Raw genomic sequence first — 19,327 nt, forward strand, 5'->3', positions numbered from 1 at the left:
TGATAAAAGCAAATTTTCCCAATTAGCTGTACATTAGAATATATAGGAAGCTCCAATGCTGACAGACATAGACGTGACAACTCCATTTAGATACATCATCGAGGTGGATTTACTTTTCTGTGTGGCCACCTCACAGCTGTTGGTCCGTCCTCCATCCTAAGGTTAACCCCCCCTCTTTCTCCAAATTCTAATGAGGTATTATTAGCTGATTAGAGAGGACCCTCGTGAAAAAGATGAAAGCTAGAGTGAGCGAGTCGGAGAGAGCAAGCTGGATAGAGGGAGGGAGGTAAAAAAAAGATCAACTCACTGCTAGTTGTGCTGTGGAAGCAGTGGGATAAAGGTTCACACGAGAGGGAGGCAAACTGGGATATATTTCTGTTCATTTCCCCCTCTGCTCCCGTTTTCTTGGCTTGTTGTAAATCAAATGAAAAAAGGCGTAAATTTAGCATCCTAACAGCCAAAGCGTCTCCTCAACGTGCTCGTTCAGAAGACTCTCCGTGTCTAATGTGACACGTTGGGGTGGAATCGTGGGAAATTCGGTCACGCAAAGCTAAGGGAAGGATGGATAGAGTGAACCGGGTTTTAAACATCGTAAGACAGATGTCTCCCAGGAAAAGGGAAAGAGGGTCTCACTGGGAGGCGGAGAGCCCGGAGACCTGCGAGGAGAGTCTGTGCTCTCTCAGCCTTTGCATCAGCGGTAAGACCACCCCTGGCAAACTTTCTCTCTCGCTCTCTATCTCTCTCTCCGTCTCCCCCTCCTTCCACTCTAATCCTTTTTTCATTGCTGCTTTGTGGGTTTGATATTAACTTTGACCTGTGGTGTTCCACCACATACACTGAGAAGAGGAAACGTCTCTCTCTCTCTCTCTCTCTCTCTCTCTCTCTCTCTCTCTCTCTCTCTCTCTCTCTTTTTCGTGAGTCTGGCTTCAGTTATTATCATCGTGTTTCCTCTGAGGGGAAGAGGGATTGAATTAATGGTGAAACTCTTGAACTTAATGTGGAGGACATGGTTTCTCGTTCCTAATGTTGTTCCTGGCGAATTGATTTTCTATTAGGGTTTTAAATATTTGATGAAATGGATGTTTCCGTGAGGTGCAATCATAACTCATTGACGCTTATTCTCTGGCTTTTGATATGGTAGGGTCTTCAGAGATCAGGAAAGCATCAACAATATTAAGATCATAACTCTTCATTGAGTTATGACTAGCATGAGTAATGGCTGTTTTAATAAGAGAACTGAACGCTGCATTATTATCTCCAGGAAGTTTGAAGAAACTTTTGTTTGTGGGATTTGGTTTTTGTCCAAATTGATTGGATGATGTGAATCTGTTTTTCGACATGTTTTTATCTTGAAGGTTTCATAAATCATTTACTAGACATCATTGTACCAGCTCTTTAGTTCTTTAGAAGTTTTTACAATTTGGTTAAAGTAATTTCCACAAAACTTGAATTCTCAATTTTTTTTCAGGAAGTTGAAAGTCATACAGATTTGAAAACATATTACTAAATGAGTGAATGACAGAATTTTCATTTTTGGTTGAACAATCCCTTTAAGTTGGACTGCCGAATGTTTGCAAATAAAATGCAAGAGGAAATTTTGCAAGAGGAAACATCTTTTTTGTTTGTTTTTTATCTTTTGTATATTCAAACCCAATCCCAAGAATTGCAAATGGTCCAGATGATGCAGTCTGTCTTGTGTTTCTCTGGACTAGATGCACAACATGAGATACTGTATGTTACATCTCGAGCTGTTTTTTTTAAATATTTCATATTCTATTCACTCCAGGAAGATTATATTGCTTTACATTTGATATATTATTTAAAACCTGGTGGAATAAACTCTCTGATGTATTCACGAGAGGCCCTCTGTCTTTAATGAGGCATCTCACGTTTACACACAGGGGAGGCTGTCTTGCACCCTGCGACACTCTGTAATTATGAGCAAAACTGTATTATTTGGTATCCCTATTAGATGGTTGTTGAATGCGACAGTGTGTCAGAGACACAATGTCCACAAATAGCAGTGAATTATTCCGATGCAAGTTGCGCATCAAACTGCAACGCATTTCAATGTCTTGTGTACAGATTTCCAGTCCGGCCCACTTTGATTCAATGGCTATTATTGTTGGCGTTCTGCACTACAGCTCTAAAGGTTGCTGTGAGTGTTTTAAAAGCTTCCAATGTGCCAGTCACAGCCGATTGGTTAAAAAAGATTGTATTACAGCAAAGTAAGGTCTAAATATGGCAGCTGAAGTGACTCGATTTCTTGTAACTTGGATGAAGTCAATGTGACAAGAAAGAAAGAGTGATCGGCTCCTCAGTAGCTGGGTGCTAAATATACCCCTTCTCTTTGAACACACACCAAGTGCACCTGGGAACTGTTCCCTATAAGCTTACAAAAGGAAAGCTGTAAGAGGTAGAGACACTGGTAACTCACAAAGAAAGCCTCCATTCTGCTTCCGAACTTTCTGCCTTTACATAATTGATGCTCCTCCCCCTAAAAAAATATGTTTAATCCTTAAGCCCCGCCTTAAAATTTAATTGACCAATCATACCTTAGCGACTGATGCATTCCACCATTTAATTATCATTTTGGATTAGTTTTGAATTGATGTAGCAAACAGGATGCAAAATTGGAATTTGGAACACAGCAGAATTGGAAATCGCTTTATGAGTTTAAAAACTGCTGTTTTTAATTAAGTGTGAATTATATATCTGCACACAACTTATGCAATACTAGAAATATATGGTAAAAGTATACTGTAAAAAAAATGCTTTTGCTGTAAAATTAAGTAGTCAACTTTTGAATGGTCCCAGGCTAAAATCCCGGACGAGCCCCCAATAGCTTCACTCAAAGTTAGTCTAGGGGATGGAGGAGAAATGTAATAAGATGAAAGGAAAGGCCACATGGAGTTTCTCGCTTCCAGTACCAGCACTAAGGAACACTGCCAACCACCAAATTTCAACTTAAATGACATTAAAATTACTTAAAATCAGTGAATCCTGAAAGTTGTATAACTTATAAAAACGGATGAAAATTGCTTAACTTTTCCAAGAATCCCTGACAGCATTCAAAAGACAACTGAAAACTCATCTCTTCCGTGAGCACTTACCATAAAAAAAATTTCTTGAAATCCTTACTTGCCTGGTATATGCTACTTTAAGCAATGTTTGAACTTTGTATTTTGAACACTTCTTGTGTTGTTATTGCCTCTTCACGATGACTTGTTCATTGATTTAGTCCTCAGATGTAAGTCGCTTTGGATAAAAGCATCTGCTAAATGACTAAATGTAACTTATTGATACGTTTCAGCAATTTAAACATATGTTTTTATAACTTATTGATCAAACAATTTTATTTACAGCATAGTAAGAGTAGTATACTAGTATGCAGTTCTGAATCCAACAATACATTACATGAGTTTACGTCACCTCACTTTGAATAAGAATAAAACATCAGGCCACTTCATTTTGAATAAGAATAAAACATCAGGTCACGCATAGACTATCTTGTCTCTTTAAATTTAAATCTGGACTTACTGGCTGATGAAAACCTCTGTGGACAGAAATAGTGTGGAGAAAATTTAAGTTTGTCACAAACTGTCAAGGATCTGAAAGAGGACCCAGGCACAGAAAAGCTGTAAAGGTTTTTTTTTTTATTAACAAGACTATAGACAGGGCACAACAAGGAGTGAGGTGTGAAACAGTGCGAACAGAAGGGCTGAAGACACGATGACAGGCAAGGAGGATGACCACTGAACCCAGTCCTATAGGTGAAATAAGGCAGGAACACAAGGAACCAGAGGCTTGGTGATCTCTTAGCCGTGGCACCAGTCGAGGCTGCCAGGTAGGGAAGACTCACAATGAACAAGACATGATAAGAGCAAGACAACAGAAAAGATAATAAATGAAACAAGAGACAAACTAAAACCTGATGTAAATAATGGCTAGATAAATAAAAGAAAACTAGAAACAACTGGAACCTACAAACAAATAAAATTAAACAAAAGAACAAAGTTGCAGGCAACTAAATATTGGAGAAGAAAGTCTAAAGTAAAAAAAGAAAAAAAAGCAACAAGGATACACTAGAACTATTCAAACACTTTACTGGAACAAGAGCAGCGATAAACTGCAGACCCAGGTAAGCGAACAGGAGTTAAGACACACAACAAAGACATGATGAAAATAGGCACAATATAAAGGGACCAGAACATATGAGGATCAGGTGATTCTGACAATTAGTGAAACTAGGACTAAACATGGACTAAACAAGGGGCAAATGGAAATGAGGAGATGGGACAGGCTCAGGCACAAAACAAACAAGGAAACATTAAACAGTGGCAAGACGGACAAGACTGTCAATGTACCTGACAGTTGTATTAAAGGGGTCATGAACTGGCTTTTTACATTTTTTATATTGTTGTCTGAGGTCACCTTTTGATGTTCGCTTGGTTTTTACATAAAAAAACACTGCTGTGATTGGATAAAAGTTTTACATATTATAATGAGTTTCACCCGTCAGTGCATATTTAGTGCTCGGTAGCTCGATCCGGTTTGTCATCACGAGGTAGGCATCTATGTTATTTAGCTATGCGTGTAATACATGAATCGGTGGGCAGGGCTAAACCGGCCGTGTTGAAGTAGGTTTTGATCTTCTTCTGCGGGGGTGGTGTTTTATCCTCTTTGACGTCATAGTTCCCCACTTTAAAAAACGAGTCGTTTGCTGAGTCTGGTGTCAATAAAAGCTTACATTGATTTTTGCCTTCCTTAAGAAGTTCTTGTGCATATTGTTGTCACATTGATTCAGGCATTTGTAGTGTTGATTGTAACTGAAAATTTCACAGTGCCATAATGAATGTGTTTGAAACGGTTCTGTTATCTTACCGTAAATTTATCATTCATAATGAGGCTTGTTGACTTTGAGGAGCTTTTGCTTTTATTCTAATCTGCAGTGTCCACAGTTTTTAATCATATGACCATTTTCCATTGGTAAAAATAAAAAATATTATTATTAATATTATTAATAATAATATTATATGGTTATTTCTAAATACTTCCAATGTGTTCTAAAGACAAATCATGTGTTTTCTTGCACAGCGCAGGATTTGTGTTCCCTTTTATTCACTGTCTCAGCTGTACATTTGACTAGTTCTTCAGGTCAATGATCCTGTGAATTCAGGCAGCAAAGAAAGCAATATGAGAACAGAATCTCTTGGGATGCCAGAGGCCGATATGACACAAATCCAGTGTTGCCTTTGACCTATGATGTTATCAGTGTGTGTGTGTGTGTGTGTGGTCTCGTTCCTTGGTAATGCATATCTCACATTGTATCCTGAATATTTTATGAGCACTACACATCGAGAAACGACAACATTCCTTCTGTCGCCTGCATTTCAGATATGTCATCGGATCCATCTCACAGAACATCCACATGCTGAAAAGAAAAAACTAAACAAAAAAAACAGGAGGTTTCTGATGCATCATGGGAATGGCGAAGGCGTCTGAAAGATTTGTGGGAAGAAATCAGAACAAATTTGATTTCACAGCAAATATAGAATGATGAATGCTAGCTGCAATTTGGAGCTGCAGGAAATAAGTAATCCTGTTTTATATAGCTGTGCTGTATTATAATATTATATTATATTTGATCTATCTCACAGGTAAGGAGCTTTTGATCAGGTTTAAGATATGGTAAGGTGTTTCTTTATTGCTCAGAGGTTGCTCTTTCATACCTCAGGAGACTTTGACTTCTCGGTTATTGAAATATCAATTTAGACTCAGAACTTGCAGCTAAAATTCCTGTCTATGAGAAGTTAAAACAGGACTAGAAAATACAAAAGGTTTTTAATCTCTGGTGTTTAATTGTAAACTTTGGAGTCTGAGTAGAGTTTGAGACATTATTGAGATCTCTTGTTAATAAGCCACAGGAATTTGTGTCCAAAAGGGAGCCATAAAAAGTAGATAAATATGACAATAATGTTTCATCTCTTACCAACCGTTAATAAAGCTTAATTTGCATTTACTTGACGTAATTCAGTCAAATCCAGCTTGTGTCGAGTGAAATCAGGTCAGAGAACATGTTTTTTCAACTGTTCTTTTCTCTCTACCTTTGATTCACTCATTTTAACAATTATTTTGTATATCCTTGGCCTTGAGTTCTTCTTTTTATGGAGCGAAGGCATCAGCTGGTAGATTAAATCTGCAGGAGTGTGATAATGGAATATTCATCTCATTTAATTGAGTTGCTTTTGAATATTCATAGCTTGCAGAATTATTCTTTTCCCTGCACTTTTCATGTTGTTTGTCCATGGAATTATGAAAATTAAAAACCAGAGGACATTTTGCCGTTTTAGATGGTAGTTTTTAAGTCATCTACTGTGAATGCCTCTATTGGTAAATTATTTATTTAAAGTAATTGATTATTTATAAAACAATATATTTGTCAGAGTCATAACCTTATTGTGGGCAGCGCTCCGACTGACAACCCAAGTTCGAATCCAAACTCGTCTATACGATAAAAAACATAAAAAGGCCAAAAATGTGACAATATAAACATAAATAAACAAAATATTTAGCCACTTATACAATATTTCTAGTTGATAGACATTTGTCAGTGTTTGCGTGTTCTAGACAAATGGCGCCAAACAACTGTCTTAATGAGTGAATCATTGACTCAAACAATTTGGTCAAAAACAGATTCATCCAGGAGTTAAAGAGCTGACTGCATTTATTCATTGAATCATTCACTCAACTGATTACTTCAAAACACTGGTTCATTCAGGAACGTCCGCACCAAGAAAAAAAGTGATGGAAATTTTTTTTGTTTGCATTTCTTATCTTCTTATGTTGCTAGTAACCACACTCAATGTATTTTTTTCAACACATCCCATAATTTTTAAAATATTGGCCTCTACAAAATGGTTGAGATGTCACTAATGGTAATAAATGGCACCGGAATTCATACACATCCTTTGCCATACTTTTTAATTGCCCATCATAATTTATGATCAAAACCTTTTCTAGACTTGACAAAACACATATTGTCAGAAATGTCTGAGTCTCAAGGTTCCATATTTTGTGACAGAAGTGATATTTGGACAGAAATTAATTAATTTGAAAAATCTCATGGGAACTTAATTTTTTGTGATATCAACTTCAAATTTGGAACACAACTTGGTTAGATATATGCCTTTGATTTTATAGTAATTTGATTGGAAAAAAATATTTTATAAAATATATATTTTATATAAAAGAAAAAATATTTAGGACAGTATATTTGATTTAATGTAAATTTAAAACTTCCATAACTTTTTCATACTTTTATTTTTTTAAGTTATTTTACTTCATCAATAATAAGCAGTTTCTTTAAAACAAGACTAAACTTAGGTCTTTATTCCAAAGCATACTTGAATTACAACCAAGTTTTAATAGTGCATTGTAATGTCCATTTATTTTAAATTATTAAATAAATTATTGAAATTATTCAATTATTAAAAAATATACTTAAGTTTTTTCATAGCACCAAGTAACATCATTTTGTAAAGTTAGGACTCTTACATTGTAATACGTAAAAAAAATGCTTAGCTTGCAAAATTTCACCAAAAACAGTTCACATGGCTTGTTGGTTGAGAAGTCAGTTAAAGGGTTAAACAAGTGACTGTGGCTGCGTTGGAAATTGCATACTTCACTACTGTAAAGTAGACAAAAAAAAAAAAACGAAGTCAAAAAAATGTATGTCTGAATTCACAGTACTTATAATAGACAAAAAGTGCCTAGATGACTGACATCTTCAGGTGGAGTATGGAGTAGTAATGGACACTTTACTATCCCATGAGGCCACGGGAGAGGATTTATAGGCAGTGAAGTGACAAAACTGATGGTAGTTGGTGACATCACTTGTTTATGACAACATGGAGAATGTAGTGCATCAAAGGAGCATGTATGTTCATAAGAGTAGTATGCGGTTCTGAATTCAGCAACTGATTTATTCAGGAATTACACAAGTGACTACGTTAATTAATGATTAATCGAACAATCCCCTCAAAAGATTCGATTCAAGTTAGTGACTCAGGAATTAAGCAACTGACTGCATTTTACGAAGGATCTATTGAATCATCCACTCAACTCTACCAATTAATTCGGAATGAAACGCACAGTATGTGATGGCCTTTATGAGTGATTAATTTAATAATTCACTCAACACTGATTTAATTAAGGATGTCTTTATTGTGTGTTGTTTGAAGAAACACTACACATGATTTAAATGGTAACATTGGTGCAGCAAAATTAACTATTTACTCAGTATTAAATATTGTGATGTTTATGAAATCATACAGTATGTGGTCTGAAGTTGCTTTACAATGGTCCTATAGGTCTTCGCTGTGTGGAACCTTAAATAGGAAACCTTAATGTTTCACTAAATAAAATTATGACCATTTAAGATGTAATACTGGAATACATATAATGATTGGATATTTAGACCTATCTACAAGTTGTCAACGTTAAAATGCTTTGTTCACAATATTCATTTGTTGCCTAATTTCTGACAGAATTAAGTGATACAAACTAGCTTTTGACAACATCTGAAAATCAGCACAGTCGCTACTTTTTAAAGTTTGTTGGAGGGTCACGGTGGCTTCATTCCTTCACTCACAGCTTGTTCCCTGAGCGATAAGTGTGAGCCTTGGGAAGTGCGAGAACATACTGTTGACAGGATTACAGGATCATGCTAGTAAAAGAAGCCTCCTGTCATCTCTTCTTTCATTCCTGTATGAAATGGCACAAAGCTGCAAGAACTCGATGAAAAGGCAGCTTGAGAAGCTTGGAAATCGAATGTCCTTTTTCATTTGGCATGTCGTGTTGAAGGTCTTCACTTTTGTTATTTCTTCGGTTTCTTTTGAGACCTTGAAAAGAATGGTTTCAATATGCATTTGGCAACTGTGAGACCTTATTTGTCTCATGCACTGCAGTACAAAAAGATCATTTTTTGACGCATACATTTGACACTATTTTTCAATCTTAAAATTTAGACAAAACTATTTGAATATTTATTGTGTGTTAAGTTGTGTTTCGGGCAAGTTTGTCATGCTTATTGATTTGAATTTTGACTAAGAAGCTTAACCGTATATGTTCTCATAATGGCTTTTTGTATCATTCCATGCAAGAGCAAAGCTGTTGATTAGCTTGACTAATGTAGATTTATTCTGTTCTCATCTGAACCTTGAAACACCTTCCAGTGATCATTAACCTTTGTCAGGTTTCTTTCACAAGTTTCCATATTCCAACAGGTGAAAATTTGATGACTTTTATACATCCGTTACTTGGTTTAATGTAACTTTAGCTAATATTTGTAACAGCAGTGTTAGCGCTAAAAGTGGAGACTCTACTAACTTTACTACATTTCTCGGTTTCTCTTCCCTCAGTTCGTCCTAAATGCCTTTCTCCTATGTAGTGCTGGAAAATTTGATTCATTTTGGTTTGCCAGTTGGTTTGTTCAGTCGGTTTGTTTGGATAGTTAAGACGTTATAAAAATGGAACCTAAAAATAACCTTCATGGAACGTTCCTATAACGTTCCTGTTTGGTTCCCAAAAAAACAACCTTATGGGACCATTCGGGAATGTTAGGGGAACATTCTGTGTTTGCTGGGAAGTTAGGAAGACTGTTCCAGAGTTTTGGTGAACCTGCAGTCCATTTTGATATTTTAGGTATTACAAACTTGCCGGAACTTTGAGATCGCAATAGACGTGAAGGACTATAATGCGTTAAGAGCTCGCTCAAGTACTGGGGAGCTAAACCATATAGTGCTTTGTAAGTAATTAGCAATATTTAAAAATGTAAATGATGTTTAGGGAGCCAATGCAGTGTTAATCGAACCAGGCTAATATGGTCACACTTCCTGTTGCTGAATTTTGAACTAGCTGAAGTTTGTTTATTAAGCGTGCAGGGCAACCACCCAGTAGAGCATCATAATAATCTAGCCTTGAGGTCATGAACGCATTAACTAATTGTTCCGCATTTGTCAATGAGAACATATCGCGGAAGATATATTTTTAAGATGGAAAAATGCGGTTTTACAGATACTAGACGTGACTTTCAAAAGAAAGATTGGTATCAAAGAGCAGGTTCCTACCCGACGACGAAGACTTAACAGAGCAGCCATCAAGTGTTATACAGTATTCTAGGGTATTACGTTGGTACTCTAGGTTATTATATTAGTATTCTATGTTATTATATTAGTATTCTAGGTTATTACATTGGTATTCTAGGTTATTATGTTAGTATTCCAGGTTATTAGGTTGGTTACGTCTAGGTTATTACGTTTTTGTCCAAGAATTAGAATCTGTTTTTTTTTTTTTTTTTTTCAAAAATTTAGTAGTAGGAAATTACCAATCATCCAATTGATTATACCAGCTATTAATTCTGTTAATTTTGTGAATTGGTTGGTAAAAACACAGATGAACATTGATTGACAGATCACAGGTGGATCTTCTGACTCTTCATCTTCTGCCTGCATCACACCCTGACAGAAACATAACTATGACCCTTTTAGCTTGAGTATAGTTTAAGTGACACCTTTATCTACCTACATGAATGACTTTTCTCTCAATTTGATATTAGCAGTTACACAATACACCCGTCAGCCTCTAAAATGCACCTAAGAAGATAAAGTTGCAACTTGAGTTGTCAACTTCATAGTGATTCAAGACTCGAAGTGTTGTTGTTGTTTTAAATAAAATATGTTCTGACACTTTCAAAGCTTTAAAGTTTTCATCACCATAGCTTTTTTGCACATTTTTTATCCAACAGTTTCTCATAATTATTCCTGTCATAAATATTGTTGGCACTTTGTTGGATGGGAAGACATTGACTTCATTCCCCATTCCTTCTTTACCATTATCTCCTCGATCGTTTGTATTCTGTCTTCTGTCTTCCTAGCTTTGGATCACTTTCAAAGCAGTGCCTGTACAAAACACTGGGATCTTCCTCGAGGCTTCAGGTCTCTGTTTGTCTTTCTTTGGTATGAACTACTAAATCTCACAAGTCTCTTTTGTCGTGGTGGCAGAGAGCGAGTAGCCTGAAGTTTGGATCAAAGTCCTTCGATTCACCCACCGTGAGAGCAATCTAGCTCTTGTACATGACTGATCTCCACTCTGATGTTCAACCTTTGTCAAGGGAATTCAATAAACCAGCTGACAGCATGAACAAACAGTCTGAACGGCCAGCGGCGTGATGTTAGGATGGGGACGGTTGTCAAGGTCTTGCTTTTTTCTGATATTACGTAGGATTCCTCGCATCCAAAGTTGTTAATGAGCACATCAATAATTCTCGATTTACAGAATGTGTTGGATTGGAGGCAACAGATTGGTGTCTAACTGCTGTTTCATGCAGTTGCGTCAGAGTATGAGGTCTTTAGCTCAGGGATAAATTAAGAAATGAGGAATATGAAGGAATGAGAGGAGAACCTGAATGTGAAATAAGTGAGGAAGAATGAAGTTTCCTGAATGATACACTTTATTTGCTCAGACATACAGTATAAATACAGGACTGTATAGGGAACATAGAACAAAATACAAATTTGACAACAAATTTCATGGAAAAATTTACACAATTTCTGAATTCAGTTCAAATTTCAATGTATTTTCATTTGCTTGTGGCCAATTTTGAGATTTGGCATTTCATAGAGTGTTAATTCAGACTAGTGAAAAGGAAACAACCAAAATACACCTTTTTAGTGTTAGTTTTATTTTTGTACTCTTTCCATCTTTAAATGTCATTTTGTCAATGTTTTCTATTTTTTCAAATACTAAACTTTACCATTTTATTTCTATTTATCTACTGTATATTCTGAAAGTTTGTACTGAGGAATTTTTTTTTATATATAATTTGTTTCATTTAGGTTTTTTTTCTTAAAAAGATTGTGATTTTTTTTCCCTCTGGCTGTTGACAGTATTTTCTAGGGAAGCTTGTTTCCACCATGGACGGTCAGTTAGGTTTTAGAGCACAACATACTGAATCAGCAAGTTTATAATTATATTTTATTAAGCGTTGATTCTGGAGCTTCGGCAATCTTGGTATTATTAGATCTTAGCTCAGCATTTGATACCATAGATCATAGTATCTTGGTTTCTTGAGCACTATGCTGGCCTTCGAGGAGTTGCCCATCAGTGGATTAAGTCCTAATTATCTAACAGAAGTTTTAGATTATATTTTTATCAACTCCAGTTCCTCTAAGTTTTGGGGTTACACAAGGGTTTATTCTTGGTCCTGTTTTGTTTTCATTATGCTTCCTTTGGTATCTATTTTTAAGAAGTATGGTGTTTCTTTTGGTGCTTGGTGCATTTATCTGTACTGCAACAATATAATAAGAGAACTCCTCTTATCTTGTCTAAATCATATAAAAAGGTGGATGTCCTTACATTTTTTTTAAAACTTAATGACTTCATAAAGCTTCCATGATTTTCTGAATTCTATATATATATCCCAAATCCCCTCTGTAAAAACCTCTAATATGGCGACAAAACAAAATGTAACCTGTATTTATTAATGTTCAGATTTCTCTTCTGGAGATTTATACAAATTTAAGTTTATTTAATTTTTAAGATTATGAATTTACATTTTTAAATATAGACTACATTAAATTACATTCTTACTTACCTGAGGTGTCACCTTAAGATACATTTTTTAATTGTAATTTAAATCCTTAACTATTGTTTCACACAATATTTAATCAATTAATTAAAATACATAGCTATTTTTATATAATATGTATGTATAGTCTATATTATAGACCATTTCACAAGATGTAAACAACACTGGTCCAGAAGCACTTCCTGTTTCAGTTTTTTAACACTACATAAAAGCTGGGATAAAATACAACCAACAGAACATTTAAAACTGATTCAAAAAGTTAAACAAACATCTTTAAGATGTTTTCTTTACATGTGAAATAAAGAAAACAATTACAAACTGAAACAGGAAGTGTTTCTGGACCAGTGTTGTTTACATCTTGTGAAATGGTCTATACATTATTAACTCCATGAAACTGGTCTAAATTTATGACTAGACTTTAAATAAGCCTTTTCCCTCTAAACTTCTACACACAACCTCCCCCAAAATCAGCAACGGCCAATCATAGATCGATATCAGGGAGCCGCCAGGGACATTCACCTTGGCTCCTCCATATCATTACCGAACAGACTTTCTCCATTAAGTCTGATAGCCGATAGTCTCAGGACGTGTAACAGCACGAAGGTCCACCTACCACTGCGTCCTCACTGCAGAGACGTGGGCTGAACCGCCGTCCTCATTAGAGAAATGATGCAGCATCTCTTTCAGGACTTGGAGTAAACTATTGCTTTTGGTGTTCTCACTGCCTACTGTGTAGAGTGTGACTGTTTCATCTTAGTATACAACACAGTGCCTCATGAGAAGAGACGAAGAGATCAAGCTTGTGTAAAGGGAGGAAACTGAAAGATGCACAATATGGCTGGCGACATTGTGAATATTGCTATTGGTTACTTGATCCTTTATTGTCTAACAATGTGCAAGTATAAGTGCATTAGGATGAAGATATGTTAATAGCACCATTTAACCCTAATTTAAAGGGATAGTTCGCCCAAAAATGAAAATTATGTCAATAATTATTCATCCTCATGTTGTTCCAAACCGTAAGACTTCCATTCATCTTCAGAACACAAATTAAGGTATTTTTAAATTAAATCTGAGTATCACTCCTCCATAGGCTTCTATTGTAATTGAAACTTGCCAGCCCAGAAAGTTATTAAACACATTGTTAAAATAGTACAGAGGCTCAACCATAAGTTTATCAAGTGACAAAAATACTTTTTGTGTGCAATAAATAATTAAATATATAATGACTTTATTCAACTATTAATTTTCTTCTCTGTGGGCTTACGTTGTACGTCAGAACGTAGGCTCTGAACAATTATTCATTTGCATCATCACCCCAAATTGTTTACTGGACATGCCACATTTAATGTTTCAATATGTTTAATTAACATGGTTATAAAATTAGATTTTTTAATATAAATTTAAATTTTTGCATGCAAATAATTTTGAATATACTTAGACTGTATCTATCTTTTAGCACTAATTCATAGAGAGAGAGTCAAAGAACAGGAAAGCATACACATGCTTTATTAATGGCTGAATCGTTTTCTATTTGGCAACTTTATTATGTAGCACAGAATAGGCCTGATTTATGCTATTCTGGAAATGGCCTAGTTTTTGGTCTGTTTTTTTTTTTTGGGGCGGGTGGGCGGCAAACATGCATTTTAATCAGAATTTACGAGTAAATTACACAGCAAGCCCAGAGATCAAAATGCAGCTATATTTTCCTTCGCATTTCTTTGAGTAAAAAGAAGTGGAGAAAAAAAACAAAGCTTTCAATTACATAGGCAATACGGTTAACCTGAATATCTGTGAAGTAGTGCTAAAAAAAAAGTGTAATGTGATGAATGTTCATGCATCTTTCTAGTGGAACCAAAACCTTACAAGGTTTATGTAGATGGGAAAAAATTCTGTAGCATGGAAAAGTTGAGATGCTTTTTAGAAGAAAAAACAAAGCCTTTCATCACCTTATTAGCAGCACATGAGCTACAGCGGATGGAAATGTGATTCATTACCTCATAGTGAAAACAAAAACACAGTTATTAATGTATCACAGCTTCTGTAAAGTACATCTTTTTGGACTAATTATGAAAATAATTGACATTGTTTATGTTTCAAGTATTGCACGAATAAACTACGAGGTGAAGATGAAACAGGGCCATAACTTTTATAAAAGAATGAGAGAAGTAGGCGTACTGACAGCAGAATCTATCAAAAGACGTTTTGCTTTCATAACTGACAACACTGTTTTCTTCACTCAATTCGTTTATCCGTTTCAGGATTTGTATGATGTAATCTCCCTTAAATTCACAATTGGGTTTGCCATTGTGCATTGTTGCTCTAAAAGGTTTTATTTGATATATTTGATATATGATTTTGTTTGGTCTTTTCGGTTCTCTTGTCCAGCTCTGAGGGAATGATGAAGCCTGGAATATGCTATGCGTATCCATTTACGTAATCATTTACGTACTTTTGTGAAGTACTGTCTGTATGATTATATGGCCTAAGGGTTGTAATCGACTGAAGATGCATCAAAGACAATGTTTTTAACTCTTTGTAGCATCTAGATGAAGCAAATCTGGTGAGCTTTGATAATAGTGAAGCAAAATAGAAGCCTTAGAGGAGTAGTTCACTTTTAAAACAACTTTTGCTGATAATTCACTCACCCCCATGTCATTCAAGATGTCCACGTCTTTCTTTCTTCATTCGAAAAGAAATTAAGGTTTTTGATGAAAACATTCCAGGATTTTCTCCATATAATGGACTTCAAATAAATTAAAAGTTTAAGTTTTATAAGCACAAATGCGACGCGCGTTCATGACTCTCCTGTTCAAACTCGTTCATCAAAATGATCTTTTTTCAAGTCATGACTCGAAGGGTCCTAGATAAGACCCTTATTAATCGCCTGGTGTCGTTTAAAGCCCTTTGAAGCTGCACTGAAACTCTCATTTGGACCTTGAACCGTTTGGTTTCCAATGAAGTCCATTATATGGAGAAATGTTTTCATCAAAAACCTTAATTTCTTTTCGACTGAAGAAAGAAAGACATGGACATCTTGGATGACATGGGGGTGAGTGAATTATCAGCAGAAGATTTTTTTAAAAGTGAACTACTCCTTTAATGTCTTGAATGGTAATGGCTGTGGTTAGTTAGTTAGTTAGTTAGTTAGTTAGTTAGTTAGTTAGTTAGTTAGTTAGTTAGTTAGTTAGTTTGTATATTCACATTGCAAATAATGGCCGAGGTCAAGTTCAAGGCAAGCAAATAACGTAACTGTGTGTTGTGGTAGTCTGTAAACTTGAGCTATTTTTATTTTTTTAACTAAGGGCCAGATTTAGCTTGTGCCGGCGCAAACCCTCTTAAAAACTACTGTCAGGATTTACTAAACATGAGCAGTGAAAAATTTGCGCTGAAAAGATGTGGACAGTTATTTTTGTGGCATTGTAGGAGTTTCAAAGGGAGAGTCTTTAAATGAATAATGCGCAGTGATTTTGCTAAAGTTTGCGCTAGTCACTTTACTGCTATTTGCGCCATAATTTACTGCCCAAAAAAAGTATGTCTTAAACCAGACGCTAATTTATGCTGCTCTTGGTAGATTATGTTGGACATTGTAGAAATGATCTGACTGCGTCTGTGATCTTTAATTTGTGCGTCGTCACTTTATTGTCTTCCATTGTGCATGTGAATGAATTTGAATTACATGTGATATATTGAGCCCGATCTCATGAAAATTCGTATCTATAGCACGAATGTCATTTCTCGTGGCATTTATACGGCAAAAACGTTTTTTTTTTTAAACGGTGTATATGGTACGCTTTTTTCGCGTGTATATGATATTCACTTTTTGGCGTATAATACGCACAAACTCCCCACCCCCCTCCCCCCTAAACCTACCCCAGGGTTTTTTAGTGCGTAGCATAAGCACGCAAAAACCAATTTTTGGCGTATAAATGCCACGAGAAATGACATTCGTGGTATAGATGCACATCTTCATGAGACTGTGTGGGATATATTGCATGAAAATGTGTATCTGGATGTTCAGGTGAGCGCTGCACATCAAAAGGCGATGTGAATATGGGGCACCATAGGCAGCTCATTAATGTTTTAGTAAAACACACCAATCATTTACATATCTGCATTAATTGTGATGAAGTATGTCGTGCGTTTAATGTGTATGTGTCTTAGAATTAGGAAAAAATGAATGCCTCTGCTTTGTGTTATACACTAAGGCACACAAAGTCATGTTTTGATTAGTTTAGCTTCTTGGTTTATTGCATCAAAATGCCTTTGAAGGTTGTCCTATGTGAAATCTAAAAAAAAAAAAAATCTATGTAAAGCATACAATCCATGCTTCAAAATTTAATTGGGCCAAGTACATAGCCCAGGGGGACTCCTTAAAACATGATTAAAAGTCATGCCTCTCTAGGTAGATTTTTATTTTAGAAACCATCAGTATGCAAAAGTATCACACTACTAATGAAGGGAGATTCCTAAGCTATTTTAGTTTACAACATCTGTATGTTAGCAACTTGTACGCTTCACTTATATTTAGTACAATGCAAGCACGTACACTTTTGTATCCACAAAGTGCAGTTGCATTCTTCCCTACCCCTGCTTCACTTATTAGGAGTGTTATTAAGTTGATGCATTGTGTGGAGTATTGCTATCATCCCTTAACCACCGCTGTATTACATGGAGAGATCAACTCGGCGCTGCTGTGATTAATTATAGCAGAATTCCAATGTGGGAAAAGAGAAGAGTAATTCAATTCAATTCCCAAAGGCTTTTCAGTGTTACCGGTTGTGAGTGTGATCTAGGAAGACAAAATGATACCGACAGGAAAAAAAAAGTGATCAAGAGTGCAAAAAAGACGAAAGGCGAGCGTTTGAGAAGGAAAAAAGAAGAATACTGCAAAAGGAGGGAGCGATGTCGGAAAAGATAAGGAGTTATAAATATTGATTACCGTGCTTGTACCGATCCAAAGACATGACAAAGAAGCATTCAGATGCCGAGGTGTTCTTTGGCAGGAGCTCGAACAACTCGTTTGTTCCCAGGCTGTTTTTTTTTTACTCCCTCACTCGCTCTGTCATTCTTACAGATGCTGCCTTGCCTAAGAGCGCCACAACTTTCCTCAGCTAGGATGGATATGTAACGAATGTAGAGAGGTAGAGAATGAGAAATTGCCTTTTCTTGTTTTGTCTCCCTGCCTTTGTGGAGTGGCGGACTGCTCCTGAGAGTGCCATGTGACTCCTACCACAGTGCTTTGGAGCTATTTTCCCCTCTCCCTCTCTTTTTTTTTCTTCCAACGATGAGTCGCTGAAGAGGAGAGGAGGCGGTAAGAGGAGGATATGTTTTCCGTTTCGCTCAAGTGCCGGATGGGGGTCATCAGACGCAGGATCAAGGGTATTGTGCAATGCACCACTTTAACAAGCTTTTGGGATGGGGGTCCGTTGAGTTTGAAATGTTGAGTTTCAGGATTATTGGGTAATTAGGGAGTGTAATGAACTGTATGTTTTGTATGTATGCAATCTTGGCTTGTCTATTGATTTTTGAAACTTGATAAAAGAAGACAGGGGTTTTATTTTTGAGAGCCAATCAAAAAGCTGTTTGTTAAAGTCTGTTGTGAACATCCTTTTAAAATACAAGGACGATGATACTTATGGTGTGCTTGTGAGTGCTTGAGTTGTGTTTGCCGTATTGATAAACCTCTGCTTTTATTTTAAATGAGTGGCTTATTTATAATTTATTCTTAACATCAAGAGTGCTCCAATGTTTAGCATTTCTTTTCATTAACGTTTCATTATACAGTGAGTGGTATTTTTAGTCTAGAATTAAAAGGCCTTCACACTTTACAGTGACGTTAGAGGGTGTGATTAACTGCATGTTTTTGACTATAAAACTTAAAAGCATCTCAGTGTTGTGGTAAAATCTCTCTCTTATTTTCGTTTTGTTGCAATCATTAGCCACTTTATTTTGCCAGCATGGCAACAAACACATTATTCATTTACTGTTATCTATTTAACTGTGTACAGACCACTTATAGTACTCCTAAATGCATAAACCGCTCATGGCTGTGATCTTAAATTTAACAGGCCTGGAGATAGCAAGCTGATAAGTTTGACACTTCTTCTGATCCATCCGTTTAGAAGAGCTCGTTTTTATGCATCTCGGGATCTCTAGCCTTAAGCTACTATGCAAGAAATCAATAAAGCAATGCCTACAAAAGTTCAAGACTGTAGAAGCAACACCAGCTGTTGATGGCAAGCTTGTGTGTGGGGGTGCAGATAGTTTCAGTGTTTTGGTCTTTGGCGGAAGTTCAAGTTTACATGTTCATGTGTCAATGGTGGGTGATACACTTTTTCTGGGGTTCTTACTCTTTCCTTGTGGCTTTTCCATTTTCTGGTTTGCATAATCGAAAACATGACATTTGATTCTCAAGTTTTCTATTTTTTTACAGACAAAAATATAGCTGTTGGCCACACACAATGAATCCCAGGTGGCCACCATATAGAGGCAAATAGATTTGGGGCAGCTGGGAACAATGCACGTTGAATACACAATCATGAAGAGATTAATGATGTATAATGGCCACAAATTTGGTGGGGAAAGTCTTTAGATTGAACCAATAAAACCAGTCTGTTTCCAATGTACAAGTGAATCAATGATTGATGAAGGGAATTTCATGGATTGGGCCTGTGG

The 19,327-nt window shown here is 36.1% G+C and overlaps 1 protein-coding gene across 4 annotated transcripts in view; it reads left to right on the forward strand.

Moving 5' to 3' along the window:
* The first annotated feature begins 308 nt into the window (after positions 1 to 308).
* grip2b (glutamate receptor interacting protein 2b) overlaps positions 309 to 19,327 on the forward strand; it is a 109,282-nt gene continuing 90,263 nt past the window's right edge. For 2 of the 4 annotated variants that reach the window (XM_089117503.1, XM_089117509.1), the window contains exon 1: positions 310 to 697. In XM_089117503.1, coding sequence (XP_088973629.1) covers positions 562 to 697 — 136 coding nt within the window. In that variant the 5' untranslated portion in view covers positions 310 to 561. Of the gene's footprint in view, positions 698 to 17,710; positions 18,032 to 19,327 lie in introns of those variants that run through there. The other 2 variants (XM_089117515.1, XM_089117517.1) reach the window with 2 other exon arrangements.

Source organism: Pimephales promelas, chromosome 2 (genome assembly GCF_988280905.1).
Source record: "Pimephales promelas chromosome 2, fPimPro1.hap1.1, whole genome shotgun sequence".
Lineage (NCBI taxonomy): Eukaryota > Metazoa > Chordata > Actinopteri > Cypriniformes > Leuciscidae > Pimephales > Pimephales promelas.